Below are 17,101 nucleotides of genomic sequence, written 5' to 3' on the forward strand. Positions count from 1 at the left end.
ATCAGAATAGTTCCGACTGAGACAACATTACAGAAGAATGCATAATGTTTTTTGAAAACTTACCTTGCCTTCATCTGTCAACTGGGAAATAATGGATTCTTTAGCATCTAGAAATTAATAGAGAAAGACTATACTACACAAAGAAATATTAAAAGATTGATATTTTGACTGAGCAATTTAAGAACAACACGACCATAACTAGTCATTTTTGAAAATTCACACACTAAGACACTGCTTACTTAAAATGGCACAGCGTTTGGGAAGCAATTCAAAAATATTTGCATCACATTGTTGACATAGAACATAGAAATTTACAGCATTTTACTGGCCCTTCGGCCCACAATGTTGTGCCAACCATGTAACCTACTCCAAAGACAGCCTAGAATTTACCTAGCACATAGCCCTCTATTTTCCTAAGCTCTATGTACCCATCTAAGAGGCTCTTAAGAGACCCTATCGTATCCGCTTCCACCACTGCCGCTGGCAGTGCATTCCACGCACCCACCACTCTCTGTGTGAAAAACTTACCCCTGACATCCCCTAGGTACCTATTTCCAAGGACCTTAAAACTATGCCTCCTTGCGTTAGCCATTTCAGCCCTGGGAAAAAGCCTCTGGATATCCACACGATCAATGCCCCTCATCATCTTATACACCTCTATCAGGTCACCTTTCATTCCTCCATTGCTCCAAGGAGAAAAGGACAAGTTCACTCAACCTATTCTCATATGGTACACCCTCCAATCCAGGCAACATCCTTGTAAATCTCCTCTGCACTCTCTCTATAGTATCCACATCCTTCCTGTAGTGAGGTGACCAGAACTGAACACAATACTTCAAGTGGAGGCTCACCAAGGTCTTATATAGCCATAACATTATCTCATTGCTCTTGAACTCAATCCCATCACTTATCCCAATCCCAACACACCATACGCCTTAACAACACTGTCAACCTGTGCAGCACCTTTGAGTGTCCATCAACCCCAAGATCTCTCAGATCCTCCACATTGCCAAGAGTCTTACCATTTATATTATATTCTGTCTTCAAATTTGACCTGCTGAAATGAACCACTTCACACTTATCTGGGTTGAAGTGCATCTGCCACTGGGTTGAAGCCCAGTTCTGCAACCTATCAATGTCCCACTGTAACCTCTGACAAACCTCCAGACTATCCACAACACCCCCAACCTTTGTGTCATCAGCAAACCACCCTTCAACTTCTTCATCCAGGTCATTTATAAAAATCTAAAAGAAGAAATTTAACCAAAGTCATTCTGGCAGCTCTGCTTACGATGGGTAAGACATCCAAAATTCACCTCTTGATTGCTATTAGACTAGAAACAATTCTAATTGGATTCAGATGACAATTGCATCTTCAACATGTTGTTCTTACACTATGGTACCATACATGATATTGTCACTACTGTCACCCATATCTACAGTAATCATAAATGGAATTTATGTGCAGTACACAAAAATCCTAAGATGTTTGCAAGATAAAGGTTTTGGTGAATAAGGTTAGGTTTAATCGATATCATTTAGATTTATATTCTAATTATTTAACTGAGCTTTCAGGAGCAAAAGGAAGTCATAGGGGTAAAATACGTTAAGTCTAAACCTGCTTAAATAATGCATTTAACGTACTGAAGTCCTCTAAAACAGTTTGCAGAAAGACACTCCAGCCGAGGAGCATGAATGCTGATAACACAGATGTGATGCATTTTCATTAATATAAGGCACAAAGGAAGTCGTGCCTTCTGATCAAAAGAGAGAGGAAGGTGGGGAAGGAGAGAAAGGGGGGAGGAGAGAGAGAGCAGGGAAGGAGAGAGAGAGGTGGGGAGGTGGGGAGAAGAGAGAGAGGGGAAGGAGGGGGAAGAGAGAGAGGGGGGGAGGAGAGAGAGGGGGAGGAGAGAGAGGGGAGGAGAGAGGGGGGAGGAGAGGGGGGAGGAGAGAGGGGGGAGGAGAGAGGGGGGAGGAGAGAGGGGGAGGAGAGGGGGGAGAGAGAGGGGGGAGAGAGGGGGGAAGGAGGGGGAGGAGGGGGAGGAGGGGGAAGGAGGGGGGAAGGAGGGGGGAAGGAGGGGGGAAGGAGGGGGGAAGGAGGGGGGAGGAGGAGGGAAGGAGAGAGAAAGGGGGAAGGAGAGAAAAAGGGGAAGGAGAGGAGAAGGAGAGAGGAAGGAGAGAGAGAGAGGGGAAAGAGAGAGGGAGAGGGGGGAAAGGGAGAGAGAGGGGAAGGAGGGAGTGAGGGGAAGGAGAGAGAGAGGGAAGGAGAGAGAGAGGGGAAGGAGAGAGAGGGGGGAAGGAGAGAGAGGGGGGAAAGAGAGAGAGGGGGAAAGAGAGAGACAGGGCAAGAGAGAGAGAGGGGAAGGAGGGGGAGAGGGGAAGGAGGGAGAGAGGGGAAGGAGGGAGAGGGGAGGAAGGAGGGAAGGGGAGGAAGGAGGGAAGGGGAGGAAGGAGGGAAGGGGAGGAAGGAGGGATGGGGAGTGGAAGGAGGGAGAGGGGGCGAGGAAGTAAGAAAGAGAGAAGGAGGGGAGAGATAGAGGAAGGAGGGAGAGAGAGGGGAAGGAGAGAGTAAGGGAGGGAAAGGAGGGAGAGAGGGGAGGAAGGAGAGAGAGGGGGGAAGGAGAGAGAGGGGGAAAGGAGGGGGGAAGGAGAGAGGGGGAAAGGAGGGGGGAAGGAGAGAGAGGGGGGAGGAGAGAGAGGGGGAGAGAGAGAAGGGGGAAGGAGAGAGGGGGGAAGGAGGGGGGAGAGAGAGGGGGAAGGAGAGAGAGGGGGGAGGAGAGAGAGGGGGAGAAGAGAGAGGGGGAGGAGAAAGGGGGAGGAGAGAGGGGGGAGGAGAGGGAGAGGAGAGGGGGGAGGAGAGGGGGAGAGAAAGGGGGAGAGAGAGGGGGAGAGAGAGGGGGAGAGAGAGGGGGGAGAGGGAGGGGGAGAGAGAGGGGGAGAGAGAGGGGGAGAGAGGGGGGGAGAGGGGGGCAGAGAGGGGGGAGAGAGGGGAGAAGGAGGGGGGAGGAGGGGGAGGAGGGGGAGGAGGGGGGAGGAGGGGGGAAGGAGGGGGGAAGGAGGGGGGAAGGAGGGGGGAAGGAGGGAAGGAGGGGGGAAGGATGGGGAAGGAGAGAGAAAGGGGGAAGGAGAGAAAAAGGGGAAGGAGAGAGGAAGGAGAGAGAGAGGGGGAAAGAGAGAGGGAGTGGGGGGAAAGGGAGAGAGAGAGGTGAAGGAGGGAGTGAGGGGAAGGAGAGAGGGGGGAAGGAGAGAGTGAGGGAGGGAAAGGAGGGAGAGAGGGGAGGAAGGAGAGAGAGGGGGAAGGAAAGAGAGGGGGGGAAAGGAGGGGGGAGGAGAGAGAGGGGGGAAAGGAGGGGCAAAGGGGGAAAGGAGGGGGGAAGGATAGAGAGAGGGGGAGGAGAGAGAGAAGGGGGAGAGAGGGGGGAGGAGAGAGAGAGGGGGAAGGAGAGAGAGGGGGAAGGAGAGAGAGGGGGAAGGAGAGAGAGGGGGAAGGAGAGAGGGGGGGGAGGAGAGAGGGGGAAGGAGAGAGGGGGGGAAGGAGAGAGAGGGGGGGAGAGAGGGGGGGAAGGAGAGAGAGAGGGGAAGGAGAGAGAGAGGGAAGGAGAGAGAGGGGTAAGGAGAGAGAGAGGGGGAAGGAGAGAGAGGGGGGGAAGGAGAGAGAGAGGGGGGAAGGAGAGAGAGGGAGGAAGGAGAGAGAGAGGGGGGAAGGAGGGGGAGAGGGGAAGGAGGGAGAGAGGGGAAGGAGGGAGAGAGGGGAGGAAGGAGGGAAGGGGAGGAAGGGGGGAAGGGAGGAAGGAGGGATGGGGAGTGGAAAGAGGGAGAGGGGTGAGGAAGGAAGGAAAGAGAGGAGGGGAGAGAGAGAGGGAGGGAGAGAGAGGGGAAGAAGAGAGAGAGAGGGAGAAAGGAGAGAGAGAGGGGAAGGAGAGAGAGGGGGAGGAGAGAGAGGGGGGAGGAGAGAGAGGGGGGAAGAGAGAGAGGGGGGAAGAGAGAGGGGGAAGGGGAAGAGAGAGGGGGGAGGAGAGAGAGGGGGGAAGGGGAAGAGAGAGGGGATGAGGAGAGGGGGGGAGGAGAGGGGGAGGAGAGGGGGAGGAGAGGGGGTGAGAGAGAGGGGGGAGAGAGAGAGGGGGAAGGAGAGAGGAGGAAGGAGAGAGGGGGAGGAGAGAGGGGGAGGAGAGAGGGGGGAGGAGAGAGAGAGCAGGGAAGGAGAGAGAGAGGTGGGGAGGTGGGGAGAAGAGAGAGAGGGGAAGGAGGGGGAAGAGAGAGAGGGGGGAGGAGAGAGGGGGGGAGGAGAGAGAGGGGGAGGAGAGAGGGGGGGAGGAGAGAGAGGGGGAGGAGAGGTGGGGGAGGAGGGGGGAGGAGAGAGGGGGAGGAGAGAGGGGAGAGGAGAGAGGGGGGAGAGGGGGGGGGAGAGAGAGGGGGGAGAGAGAGGGGGGAGAGAGGGGGGGGAGGCGGGGGAGGAGGGGGAGGGGGGAGGAGGGGGAGGAGGGGGGAGGGGGGAGGAGGGGGAGGAGGGGGGAAGGAGGGGGGAAGGAGGGGGGAAGGAGGGGGGAAGGAGGGGGGAAGGAGGGGGAAGGAGGGGGGAAGGAGGGGGAAGGAGAGAGAAAGGGGAAAGGAGAGAGAAAGGGGGAAGGAGAGAAAAAGGGGAAGGAGAGAGGAAGGAGAGAGAGAGAGAGGGGGGAAAGAGAGAGGGAGAGGGGGGAAAGGGAGAGAGAGGGGAAGGAGGGAGTGAGGGGAAGGAGAGAGAGGGGGGAAGGAGAGAGAGAGGGGAAGGAGAGAGAGAGGGGAAGGAGGGAGAGAGAGGGGAAGGAGAGAGAGGGGGGAAAGAGAGAGAGGGGGAAAGAGAGAGACAGGGGAAGAGAGAGAGAGGGGGAAGGAAGGGGAGAGGGGAAGGAGGGGGAGAGAGGAAGGAGGGAGATAGAGGAAGGAGGGAGAGAGAGGAGGGAGGGAGAGGGGAAGGAGGGAGAGAGGGGGAGGGAGAGAGGGGAAGGAGGGACAGGGAGGGAAGGGGAAGGAAGGAAGGAAGGGGGAGGAAGGAGGGAAGGGGAGGAAGGAAGGATGGGAAGGAGGGAGAGGGGGTGAGGAAGGAGGGAAAGAGAGAAGGAGGGGAGAGAGAGAGGAAGGAGGGAGAGAGAGGGGAAGGAGAGAGTAAGGGAAGGAAAGGAGGGAGAGAGGGGAGGAAGGAGAGAGAGAGGGGGAAAGGAGGGGGGAAGGAGAGAGGGGGAAAGGAGGGGGGAAGGGGAGAAAGGAGGGGGAAGGAGAGAGAGAAGGGGGAAGGAGAGAGAGAGAGGGGGGAAGGAGAGAGAGGGGGAAGGAGAGAGAGGGGGAAGGAGAGAGAGGGGGAGGAGAGAGAGGGGGAGAAGAGAGAGGGGGAGGAGAGAGGGGGAGGAGAGGGGGGGAGGAGAGGGGGGAGGAGAGAGGGGGGAAGAGAGAGGCGGGGAGGAGAGAGGGGGAGGAGAGGGGGAGAGAGAGTGGGAGAGAAAGGGGGAGAGAGAGAGGGGAGAGAGAGGGGGAGAGAGAGGGGGAGAGAGAGGGGGAGAGAGATGGGGAGAGAGAGGGGGAGAGAGAGGGGGGAGAGGGGAGAGAGAGGGGGAGAGAGAGGGGGAGAGAGAGGGGGAGGAGGGGGGAAGCAGGAGGGAAGGAGGGGGAGGAGGGGGGAAGGGGGGAAGGAGGGGGGGAAGGATGGGGGAAGGAGAGAGAAAGGGGAAAGGAGAGAGAAAGGGGAAGGAGAGAAAAAGGGGAAGGAGAGAGGAAGGAGAGAGAGGGGAAAGAGAGAGGGAGAGGGGGGAAAGGGAGAGAGAGAGGGGAAGGAGGGAGTGAGGGGAAGGAGAGAGAGAGGGGAAGGAGAGAGAGAGGGGAAGGAGAGAGTGAGGGAGGGAAAGGAGGGAGGGGAGGAAGGAGAGAGGGGGGAGAGAGAGGGGGGGAAAGGAGGGGAGGAGAGAGAGGGGGGAAAGGAGGGGTGAAGGGGGAAAGGAGGGGGGAAGGAGAGAGAGGGGGGGAAGGAGAGAGAGGGGGGGAAGGAGAGAAGGGGAAGGAGAGAGAGAGGGGGAAGGAGAGGGGGAGGAGAGAGAGAGGGGGAAGGAGAGGGGGAGGAGAGAGAGAGGGGGGAAGGAGAGAGAGGGGGAAGGAGAGAGAGAGGGGGGAAGGAGAGAGAGAGAGGGGGAAGGAGAGAGAGAGGAGGAAGGAGAGAGAGGGGGGAAGGAGAGAGAGAGGGGAAGGAGAGAGAGAGGGGGGAAGGAGGGGGAGAGGGGAAGGAGGGAGAGAGGGGAAGGAGGGAGAGAGGGGAGGAAGGAGGGAAGGGGAGGAAGGAGGGAAGGGGAGGAAGGAGGGATGGGGAGTGGAAGGAGGGAGAGGGGTGAGGAAGGAGGGAAAGAGAGGAGGGGAGAGAGAGAGGAAGGAGGGAGAGAGGGGGAAGAAGAGAGAGCGGGGGAAGGAGAGAGGGGGAAGGAGAGAGAGGGGAAGGAGAGAGAGGGGGGGAAGGAGAGAGAGGGGGGGAAGGAGAGAGAGGGGGGAAGGGGAGAGGGGGAAAGGATGGAGAGAGGGGAAAGAGGGAGAGGGGGCGAGGAAGGAGGGAAAGAGAGAAGGAGGGGAGAGAGAGAGAGGAAGGAGGGAGAGAGGGGGGAAAGGAGAGAGAGAGGGGAAGGAGAGAGGGGGGAAGGAGAGAGAGAGGGGGAAGGAGAGAGAGAGGGGGGAAGGAGAGAGAGAGGGGGAGAGGGGGATGGAGAGAGAGAGGGGGAAGGAGAGAGAGAGGGGAAGGAGAGAGAGAGGAGGGAAGGAGAGGGGGGGAAGGAGAGAGGGGGAGAGAGATGGGGGAAGAGAGGGGGAAGGAGAGAGAGGGGGGGAAGGAGAGAGAGAGGGGGAAGGAGAGAGAGGGGGAAGGACAGAGGGGGAAGGAGAGAGAGGGGAAGGAGGGAGAGAGGGGAGGAAGGAGGGAAGGGGAGGAAGGAGAGAGAGGGGAAGGAGAGAGAGAGGGGAAGGAGAGAGAGGAGGAGAGGGGGGAAGGAGAGAGAGAGGGGGGAAGGAGAGAGAGAGGGGGGAAGGAGAGAGAGGGGGGAAGGAGAGAGAGAGGGGGAAGGAGAGAGAGGGGGAGAGAGAGGGGAGGAGAGAGGGGGAAGGAGAGAGGGGGGAAGGAGAGAGAGAGGGAAGGGGAGAGAGAGGGGAGAGGGGGAAGGAGAGAGAGGGGGAAGGAGAGAGAGAGGGGGGAAGGAGAGAGAGAGGGGGAAGGAGAGAGAGAGGGGGAAGGAGAGAGGGGGGGAAGGAGAGAGGGAGGGGGAAGGAGAGAGAGAGGGGGGAAGGAGAGAGAGAGAGGGGGGAAGGAGAGAGAGAGGGGGGAAGGAGAGAGAGGGGGGAAGGAGAGAGAGAGGGGGAAGGAGAGAGAGGGGGGAGAGAGAGGGGAGGAGAGAGGGGGGAAGGAGAGAGAGAGAGGGAAGGGGAGAGAGAGGGAAGGGGAGAGGGGGAAGGAGAGAGAGGGGGAAGGAGAGAGAGAGGGGGGAAGGAGAGAGAGAGGGGGGAAGGAGAGAGAGAGGGGGAAGGAGAGGGGGGGAAGGAGAGAGGGAGGGGGAAGGAGAGAGAGAGGGGGGAAGGAGAGAGAGGGGGGAAGGGGGGAGAGGGGGGAAGGAGGGAGAGAGGGGAAGGAGGGAGAGGGGGCGAGGAAGGAGGGAAAGAGAGGAGGGGAGAGAGAGAGGAAGGAGGGAGAGAGGGGGGAAAGGAGAGAGGGGGGAAGGAGAGAGGGGGGAAGGAGAGAGAGAGGGAAGGGGAGAGGGGGAAGGAGAGAGAGGGGGAAGGAGAGAGAGAGGGGGAAGGAGAGAGAGAGGGGAAGGAGAGAGAGGGGGAGAGAGAGGGGAGGAGAGAGGGGGAAGGAGAGAGGGGGGAAGGAGAGAGAGAGGGAAGGGGAGAGAGAGGGAAGGGGAGAGGGGGAAGGAGAGAGAGGGGGAAGGAGAGAGAGAGGGGGGAAGGAGAGAGAGAGGGGGGAAGGAGAGAGAGAGGGGGAAGGAGAGAGGGGGGGAAGGAGAGAGGGAGGGGGAAGGAGAGAGAGAGGGGGGAAGGAGAGAGAGAGGGGGGAAGGAGAGAGAGAGGGGGGAAGGAGAGAGAGGGGGAAGGAGAGAGAGAGGGGGAAGGAGAGAGAGGGGGGAGAGAGAGGGGAGGAGAGAGGGGGGAAGGAGAGAGAGAGGGAAGGGGAGAGAGAGGGAAGGGGAGAGGGGGAAGGAGAGAGAGGGGGAAGGAGAGAGAGAGGGGGGAAGGAGAGAGAGAGGGGGGAAGGAGAGAGAGAGGGGGAAGGAGAGGGGGGGAAGGAGAGAGGGAGGGGGAAGGAGAGAGAGAGGGGGGAAGGAGAGAGAGGGGGGAAGGGGGGAGAGGGGGGAAGGAGGGAGAGAGGGGAAGGAGGGAGAGGGGGCGAGGAAGGAGGGAAAGAGAGGAGGGGAGAGAGAGAGGAAGGAGGGAGAGAGGGGAGGAAGGAGGGAGAGAGGGGGGAAAGGAGAGAGGGGGAAGGAGAGGGGGAAGGAGAGAGAGAGGGAAGGGGAGAGGGGGAAGGAGAGAGAGGGGGAAGGAGAGAGAGAGAGGGGGAAGGAGAGAGAGAGGGGGAAGGAGAGAGAGAGGGGGGAAGGGGAGAGAGGGGGGATGGAGAGAGAGAGGGGGAAGGAGAGAGAGGGGGGGAAGGAGAGAGAGAGGGGGAAGGAGAGAGAGAGGGGGAAGGAGAGAGAGAGGGGGAAGGAGAGAGAGGGGGAAGGAGAGAGGGGGAGAGAGAGGGGGAAGAGAGAGAGGGGGAGAGAGAGGGGGAAGAGAGAGAGGGTGAGAGAGAGGGGGGGCAAGAGAGAGAGGGGAAGAGAGAGGGGGAAGGAGAGAGAGGGGGAAGGAGAGAGGGGGAAAGAGAGAGAGAGCAGGAGGGAGGGAAGGAGAGGGTAGAGAGAGAGATAGAGATTATCTGCCAATAATCAACAGAAACAAACCGAATAAAAGTGTAGTGGCCCTCTTTCACAGCTACTTGACCTACTTGATTATTTTTTTCTCAGTTTTGTCGAAGGTTCCTTGGCCTGAAACATTAAATGGTCTATCTTACCTCAGAAGGAACAAAAGGTTGTTTGAGTGTGCTTTGCTGATTATAAGAAAAATATGAATATAATTTTTTGATTTTAGTCTTTCTCATTTAAACAATTGACAACATTTTTTTCTGTTTTCTCACATCCAAATGATTATGATTGGTATTTTTCACATCAGTTTGTTCTTTGTGTAGGCAGGTGAAAAGTCCTGCCTGCAGTTCTTCTACCAAGAGAGTGAATATGAAAAACCAGTTCTGTACAAATCCAAGATTTATAACTAGAATACTCATCTTTACTTGTTATTTTGTTTGGAATGGGACTGCCCCTGAGAAATACTGTCTCATTCTGCCCTGCAGAGCTGATGTATGGTTAGAATGACAATAAAGTTTTTTGAATCTTGAATCTTGAATCTTAAAACTATATTTGCCTCAGTAGTGGGACTAATCTAGGGTTCATTTTCTCAAAAAAAACTAGAAACATGCTGGTTGAAGAAGTAAAACATTTTGCATGTTCATGGCATTCTAAAATATGTTACAACATATGGAAAATAGTTTTAAATTCCAGTTACTGTTATATAGTCAGACATGCAATCAATTTACATGATGCAACAATGGCATGAACTATGACTCTAAAAATACAACATCAGTTCTCAATACCTGATTCTGCTTTTAGCTGCTTTTGAATTTTCTCCAAATCATTTGTTTTCTGCTGTTCTTGTTGCAATTTCTTCTGAGCCAGCTCCTCGTCATTTCTAAGTGCAAGGCTGTCCTGTTGCAGCAACTTGACCTAAGTGAGGATGAACTAAAATCAACAACCATACATCTCACACATATTAGAAAACTGAACAAAGTCTTTGGCTTCCCTGGCTATGTAGTAATCTTGAACAGTCAGTTGTAGAACCTATTTAATCTTTGTAAGAAAAACAATAAAAATCAAATGAGTGCTACGATACACAGTTGATCCCCTCCTTTCAGATTACTGCCCAGGCAGCAAATTTGAATGGCAATTCCAAAGGCACTGCAGCTGTAGAAGGCACTGTGAATGTAAGCTATGGTGACTCAAAGAAAAGTGGGTATGCAAAATCAGATTGCTCCTGAAAACAGGCACAGAGATTTTAACAACTGCTCAGGCACTAATCGATGTTCTGCAACACATGACCAGGAAGACACTGAAAAATGACACAGCGCAAAAGAGAATGGCTTTTCAGTTTTCCACATCTGGACAGGTGACCTCATTTAAGAAGGTGCAAAATAAAACAGGAGCACGGTATCCGCTAGGGACCAGAAAGTCTGAGAGAAATATAGAACATAAAGATTGTGAGCAGATGGAATTCACAGTCAATATTTGGAATCAAGGTCTAATCAAATGGGTATGTTGCAGAAATAAGTACAATGGCCTCACGTGCATTTTCTAAAGTTCATATACATTTTAATACATCTCAACATCAGAATCGCCAAATGCACAAGTCTCAAACTCTGCATACTTTACCAACAACTTGATCCGCTACTTTCTTAATTTTTTTCCCCCATCTATTTCTACCTATAGCCTACCTAGCCCCTATCTCCCCACTCAACCCTTTCCCTTCATTCCTCCTTGGTCTAACTATCACCTACCAGCCATCTCACTCCCATTCTTCTCCACTCTTTTAGAAAATACCTTCCCTCCCCAGTCTCAGGCCTGATGCAGGGTCTCAAAAATTCCTCTTCCCCAACAGATGCTACTCATGCTGCTGAGTTCCTCCAGTAATTTATTTCTGCCTCAGATTCCAGCACCTGCAGTCTCTATAATGGTATGAGTAAGTGGCTTGCTAGGCCATTCAGGAGATTTAAGAGTCAACTATATGGACTGTTGAATTTTACATATTGTATTGGTCTGATTGGATAAGAATGGCAGGTTTTAGCTTCTATAGTGATCAAATGCGGGTTTTAACAACAATTGAGAATTTTGTGGTCTTCTTTATGACGATGAGTTGTTCTTTTTCCAATTCCTTGATTATTAACTGATTTTGAATTCCACATCTATCTTGTATTATTATCCCAGTGGTTAAGCTGCTGGTCACAATTAGAGGTACTGCCTGGATGCCATGAATATTATAAATGAATAGATACCAGCTAAGCAAATAGGTAGTGGTATGCCTTTCCACTATAGTACATTTTCAGAATTGATATATGGCAACTGCAAAATGACTTGTATACAGTCAATGGCATGGAGGAGTGTGTAATCTTCGTGAAACTGCACTTGTTCTCCCAACTGCTCTTTCACAAGAGAGGGAAATAGAGTGAGCTCTCATAAAATAAAAAATTCTGTGGCCTCCCTTATGCAACAGTAAATTGGGAAGACTAAGATTTGGAATAATCTCAGTTCCAGCCTGAAAGGAACCACTAACAAAAATATATTGCCATTGTCAACTTGACAGCATTGGCAAACCAGTCTTTACCATACAGTTGTAAATTTCATTTTGAATGCTTGTATTGAAGCACAAGTGCTAAGTTATGTGGTAAATGCAATATAACAAAATGGGCTCTACATGGCTTTTAAAAAAGCAAGAGGTGGAGGGCTGTTAGTGACCAGTTTTAGTAAGTATCTTAAGATTTGACATAGAATTTTCAACGTAACCTTTGTTACTTTAAGTCCCAGAGATGAAATAACATAGTCATTTATGAAATACAAATACAAAACCAAAAACTGAATAAAACAAAAATAGATTTTATCAACAGGTCTTCAAACGAGGAGCAAATTCTGCACCTGCTTTCTTTCAACTTCCACTACTTTATCCAGCTCCTGCACACGTTGTAACAGATGAACATGGGATTCTTCCAAAGTCTTTTGGAGATTTATTTCCTGGTCCAGATTTTGCATCACCTGAAAAATGGTATATAAATATTATCAATAGGTAACACAATTTAAATTATTACTGCTTATCTCAGGGTTCATATAAAATCAAGAGATAAACTGTAACATTATCCAGTGGCAAAGTGGGTCATCCTTGTTCCATGATTGATGAAATATTGAAATATTTTAATATTTTATTTAAAAGTTCTTTTTTCATAATAAAAATTGGCAACAATAATGTTATTCAAAAGCACAAGAATAAGGTTAGCGTAATGAAAGTATACAAGAGGTTCTGAAGCAATTAGCATCATCTTCAATAATCCCTTAAAAAAAGCACAATTTCCATATCAGGAACCAGAATGCTGCATCCCTTACCAGACCTTTACAAGGCCTGATAGAAACGTCAAACACAACAGAGTGGCACAGCTAATAGAGCTGCTGCTTGGGTACTATTAGTGTGGAGTTTGCATGTGCTCTATGGAGCCAGTGGGGTGTTTTCTCTGATTTCTTCTCACAGCCGAAGACATGTAGGCAGAATTGAAACTGGGATTAATGTAGGATTAATCAGAATGAGTAATTGATGTGGACTTAATGGGCCAAATAACTTGTTTATGTCCCTGCAGCCAGCCCTGGCCAAGTAAGGAGATTTAGAATTAATAAAACTTACAAAAAAAAATTACAAGTGGATAAATGGAATTTCAGGATTCAGTAGCATTATTCAAATCAAGGTAGTGCATCCAGTGCACACACGTAACACCTTCACATTCAGCTAACTAGAATATTCCTCATGGCTCCACAAAAATACAGTAGTTAACAGCAATCCAGTGGTGTTCCCATCTTTCTTTACTGGGAAATTCAACCTTGGGTTCATGAAACAACCAGACTAATCACAGAGAACTCTTTTCTCATGAGTAGTAGTCTTAAAAAAGCGAACTCGGCCTTTTCTCCTTGGAGTGACGGAGGATGAGAGGTGACCTGATAGAGGTATATGAGATAATGAGAGGCATTGATCGTGTGGGTAGTCAGAGGCTTTTTCCCAGGGCTGAAATGGCCAGCACGAGAGGGCACAGTTTTAAGGTGCTTGGAAGTAGGTACAGAGGAGATGTCAGGGATAAGTTGTTATTTTTTTTACGCAGAGAGTGGTGAGTACATGGAATGGGCTGCTGGCGACGGTGGTGGAGCTGGATACGATAGGGTCTTTTAAGAAACTCCTGGATAGCTACATGGAGCTTAGAAAGATACAGGGCTATGGGTAACCCTAAATAATTTCTTAGGTAAGGACATGTTCAGCACAGCTTTGTGGGCCAAAGGGCCTGTACTGTGCTGTATGTTTTCTATGTGTCTATATATTGCTGAAGCTAGTGTTACTGAAGCCAATAGCTTACTACATTCACACCACCAGCTTTGCATCCATTTTCAATGAAAGTTCAAAATTGACTCTTAATTTTATTGTAGGTCACTGTAATACAAGATGGATGGGGAAGATAAAATACCTTCTGTATGTACAGTTCCTATCAATGTCAATTATAATTGAGTGATAAAAACAAAATGCTCAGAGAGAAATTCAGCAAATCAAACAGCAGTTGTGGTGAGGGAAACAGAATAAGATTAAGATTAAGGACCTTTTGGACCTGCTGAGTATTTACAGAATTTTCTGTTTCTGTTTTTGTTTTAGGGTTGCAGGTTCCACAGATTTTTTAATCCAATTACTACACAATGCAGAGTTAATTTAAGTTGCAAAGTATATCCTTATTACTTTATAGCTTTATTATATCATCATAATTAATGAAACAGACAAGGATTGCATTACTTTGATAGGTTTTGTGACCTAACCTCTTGCAGTTTTTGGCTCATTCTGGTATTTGTTGCTTTAAGTTCTTCTGCCGCCATTGCCACATTTGTCTAGAATAAAGAAAACATGCCAAGATCAAATACTGAAACGAACATTCTGCCTGCTTTGCTTGAATCTCTAAGAAGTTTATGTATGTTCAAATCCATGTATCATTAAATATACATCGTCTACAGGGGGTGGAGAAATGGGCCCTGATGGAGCTTTTAATGTACATTAAGATTTTGTTTACAACCATAGACAAAACAATTTATAAAAGGCTACAAAACATTAAGGTATATTAAAATAATTGTGTTTATCTTTGGCTTCTCCTTCAGCTAACTCATCTTCCACTTTTATTAATATATTTTTTGTACATTTAAAACTTTTTACTTCGATATTAAATTATTTTTACCTTTACAATTCATGTACCTGAAACAGCATGTTCAGTTTGTTTGCCTATCTTCTGAGCTGATATTAAACATGAGAAAGACTAGACTAATAACAACACAGGAAAATAGGTCTACTGATAGGTCACTAAACACTACCCCACCTCACTTCCACCACCATCTCCCAAACCTGTCCTAGCATTAAATATGATCATGGCTGATTTGGTGCAGGCCTCAAATCCTCTTCTATGCCAGTTCCCTATAACCTTCAACTCCCTGATATTTCAAAATATGTCTACTTCCTCTCAATATACCTGCAGTTGTCCAGTCTCCGCATTCATCTAAGAAAGAGGATTACATTCTGCAAGAGGAAGCTCCTACCAAATGCAGTTTTAAATGGCTGCCCTCTAACCTTGTCACAATATCCCCTTATACAAGATTCCTCAAGCAATGGAAACTTCCCAATATCTACTCTGTCATGCCACCACATGATGTTATATCTTTCAATAAGATCACCTGCCTCTATTATTAATCTTTTTCTTAAACTCTATATGATAGGAGAACACTCAGATGAGGAATCATCTTTGTATTCCCTCAAAATGGTTGAATTTTGGAATTTTCCTACATTGAATACAGCATATTTAAATGTGTTTCTATTATTACTTGCTATCCCTGTCCTTATATGTGGCAGGAGGTTGCCAGATTGAGAGTACGAACACCGGAGGAAACAGTCTCAGAGAGAGGGACCTCCCTTTAAGTACAAATGAGGAGGAATTTCTTTAGCCAGAGGATAGTGAATCTGTGGAATTCATTGCCACAGAGGGATGTGAAGGCCAAGTCATTGGGTATATTTAAAGTGGAGGTTGATAGGTTCCTGATTAGTCAGGGCATCAAAGGCAGGAGAATGGAGTTGAGAGGGGTTTATAAATCAGCCATGATGGAATGGCAAAGTGGCTCGTTGGGCTGAATGGCCTAATTCTGCCTCTATGTCTGACAGTCTTATGTTTTCTTAGCCCCCATGCACCAGTAGTGGAGGGAATAAATGTTTGGAGCATGAATAGTGCATCAATCAAGTGGACTATTTTGCCTTGATTATGATGAGCTTGTACTCCAAAAGAAATTGAACAGTTTTCGATCACACAGCTAACCTGTGGTTTTTCAGTGGTAGAAAGGACCTGAGAAATCAGATTAGTCAGAAGACAGAACACCAATGCCTTGAATTGTTCTCTGAAGATTTATGTAATTGGTCCAGTCATATTTATAGTCAAATGTGACCCCAAAGTGGGACTCAATGATGGTTGGTAAAGGTGTTGATTATCAAAGATAGGTGATTAAACTTATTTTTGCTAGTGCTGGAATTGCAAATGTTAATTGCTATCTATTAACCCATGACTGAATATTATTAAGCTCTAAACAACAGGAATTCTGCAGATGCTGGAAATTCAAGCAACACACATAAAAGTTGCTGGTGAACGCAGCAGGCCAGGCAGCATCTCTAGGAAGAGGCTATTATTAAGCTCTCACTGCATATAGGCATTGGCTGTTCCATTTCTCTAAGTAAGAGTGAAGAGAATTGAACAGGATGCGATAATTAGCAAAACATTTCCTGTTCTGACTTTTTTATAGAAGGAAGATCATTAATAAACAATCTGAAGGTGGTTGAGCCTTGGACCTTGCATTGAGAAACTTCTGCCACATATGCCAGGTTATTTGATCTGATTGACTTCAAATGGTGACTGGTTGGAATACTTGGGACATCAGAAGGATGCCAAGAGAGATCACTTACTTAGCATTTTTGGAATTCAAAATGTGTAGATTGCCATGAAACAAAAAAATGACCTGGAAGATCATTCATAAGCACATAAAACAAAACTACTTTTCCTGTAAAGGAAAACAAAGATTTTTTTACAGACAGTACAGACAAAAATATAATAAGAAATTAGAAGGTGGCAGAGGAAATACTGTTCATCTGTCTCAAGGAAAAAGACACACAAAAGCTGCAAGATGTATTTGAGAATCTCATGAGAACAAGGGAATGAAGAAACTAAATATTAAGTGAAAGTCATACCAGAGAAGTTGGTGAGCTTCAAAACTGACAAGTCTCAAGGATCTGATGATGTGTACTCCAGAGTTTTGAAAGAGGCAGTGGATGATCTGGTAATCAGCTTCCAAGATTCCACAGGCTGTTGATTTGACCCAGTGGATTAGAGAATAGTAAATATGACCCTACTGTTTAAAAAAGCTGGGAGAGAAATAAGCAGGAACTACCAACATGTTTTCCGAACATCAGAGGAAGGCAAATGGTAGAATATCAGAATCAGGTTTATTATCGTCGGCATGTGATGGGAAATTTGTTAACTTAGCAGCAGCAGCTCAATGCAATACATAATACAGAAGAAAAAAATAATAATAATAAGTCAATTACAGTATACGTACTGTGACGAGAATACACATAAAATTAAGATGTTTGCTGGCCTGGGTTAGCATCAGTGACATCAGCAAGTGGTCTGCCACCTGCCCTCAGGGGAAGGAGAGATAAGGAACAATGGAGCAGCGTCTGGAGATGTGTAATGAAGGGACGTGGGAGAGAGAGCTGTCTGGAGCAGCTCCCCCTTTGAACCCTGAACTGTTTGAAGTGGTGGACAGGCGATGCCCCAGCAGGGGGATAAAAAGGGACAGGTTCGCTAAGGCAGGGGACACACGCCACCCGAGGTAACGAGACCCTGGAAGCGGTACGCTTCTCACGAGTCAGTGGGAAGTGCCAGACAACGGCCAGGGTGGAAAGGTACGATCAGCGGGAACCCGGTGTGTGTCCGCCCTTGCCTGGGTGCCGGGTTCACTGCAGAGGATCGACCGCATCTGGAGGAGGGGTCACAGTCGGTGACCTCAGGTGACATCACCAAGGACCCGCCCAAAAGTTGCTTGTGAGCCATATCGCCGGTCTGTGAGTGAAGCCGTGTCTGAATGATCAGTTGTTCCTGTTCTCTCTCTTCCCCCACGTTGTCCATCGCCATGGCAACGAT

The 17,101-nt window shown here is 49.3% G+C and overlaps 1 protein-coding gene across 6 annotated transcripts in view; it reads right to left on the minus strand.

Annotated features, from left to right (window-relative positions):
• LOC134345318 (coiled-coil domain-containing protein 150-like) overlaps positions 1-17,101 on the minus strand; it is a 153,773-nt gene that overhangs the window by 117,868 nt on the left and 18,804 nt on the right. For all 6 annotated transcript variants that reach the window (XR_010017655.1, XM_063045791.1, XM_063045792.1 and 3 more), the window contains exons 4-7: positions 13,695-13,763; positions 11,775-11,891; positions 9,686-9,815; positions 64-107 (exon numbers count right to left, since the gene is read on the minus strand). Coding sequence is in view for 5 of the 6 variants with exons in the window: in XM_063045791.1 (XP_062901861.1) it covers positions 64-107; positions 9,686-9,815; positions 11,775-11,891; positions 13,695-13,763 (360 nt within the window). In the remaining variant the exon portion in view is untranslated. The remainder of the gene's footprint in view (positions 1-63; positions 108-9,685; positions 9,816-11,774; positions 11,892-13,694; positions 13,764-17,101) is intronic.

Source organism: Mobula hypostoma, chromosome 4 (assembly GCF_963921235.1).
Source record: "Mobula hypostoma chromosome 4, sMobHyp1.1, whole genome shotgun sequence".
Taxonomy (NCBI): Eukaryota; Metazoa; Chordata; class Chondrichthyes; order Myliobatiformes; family Myliobatidae; genus Mobula; species Mobula hypostoma.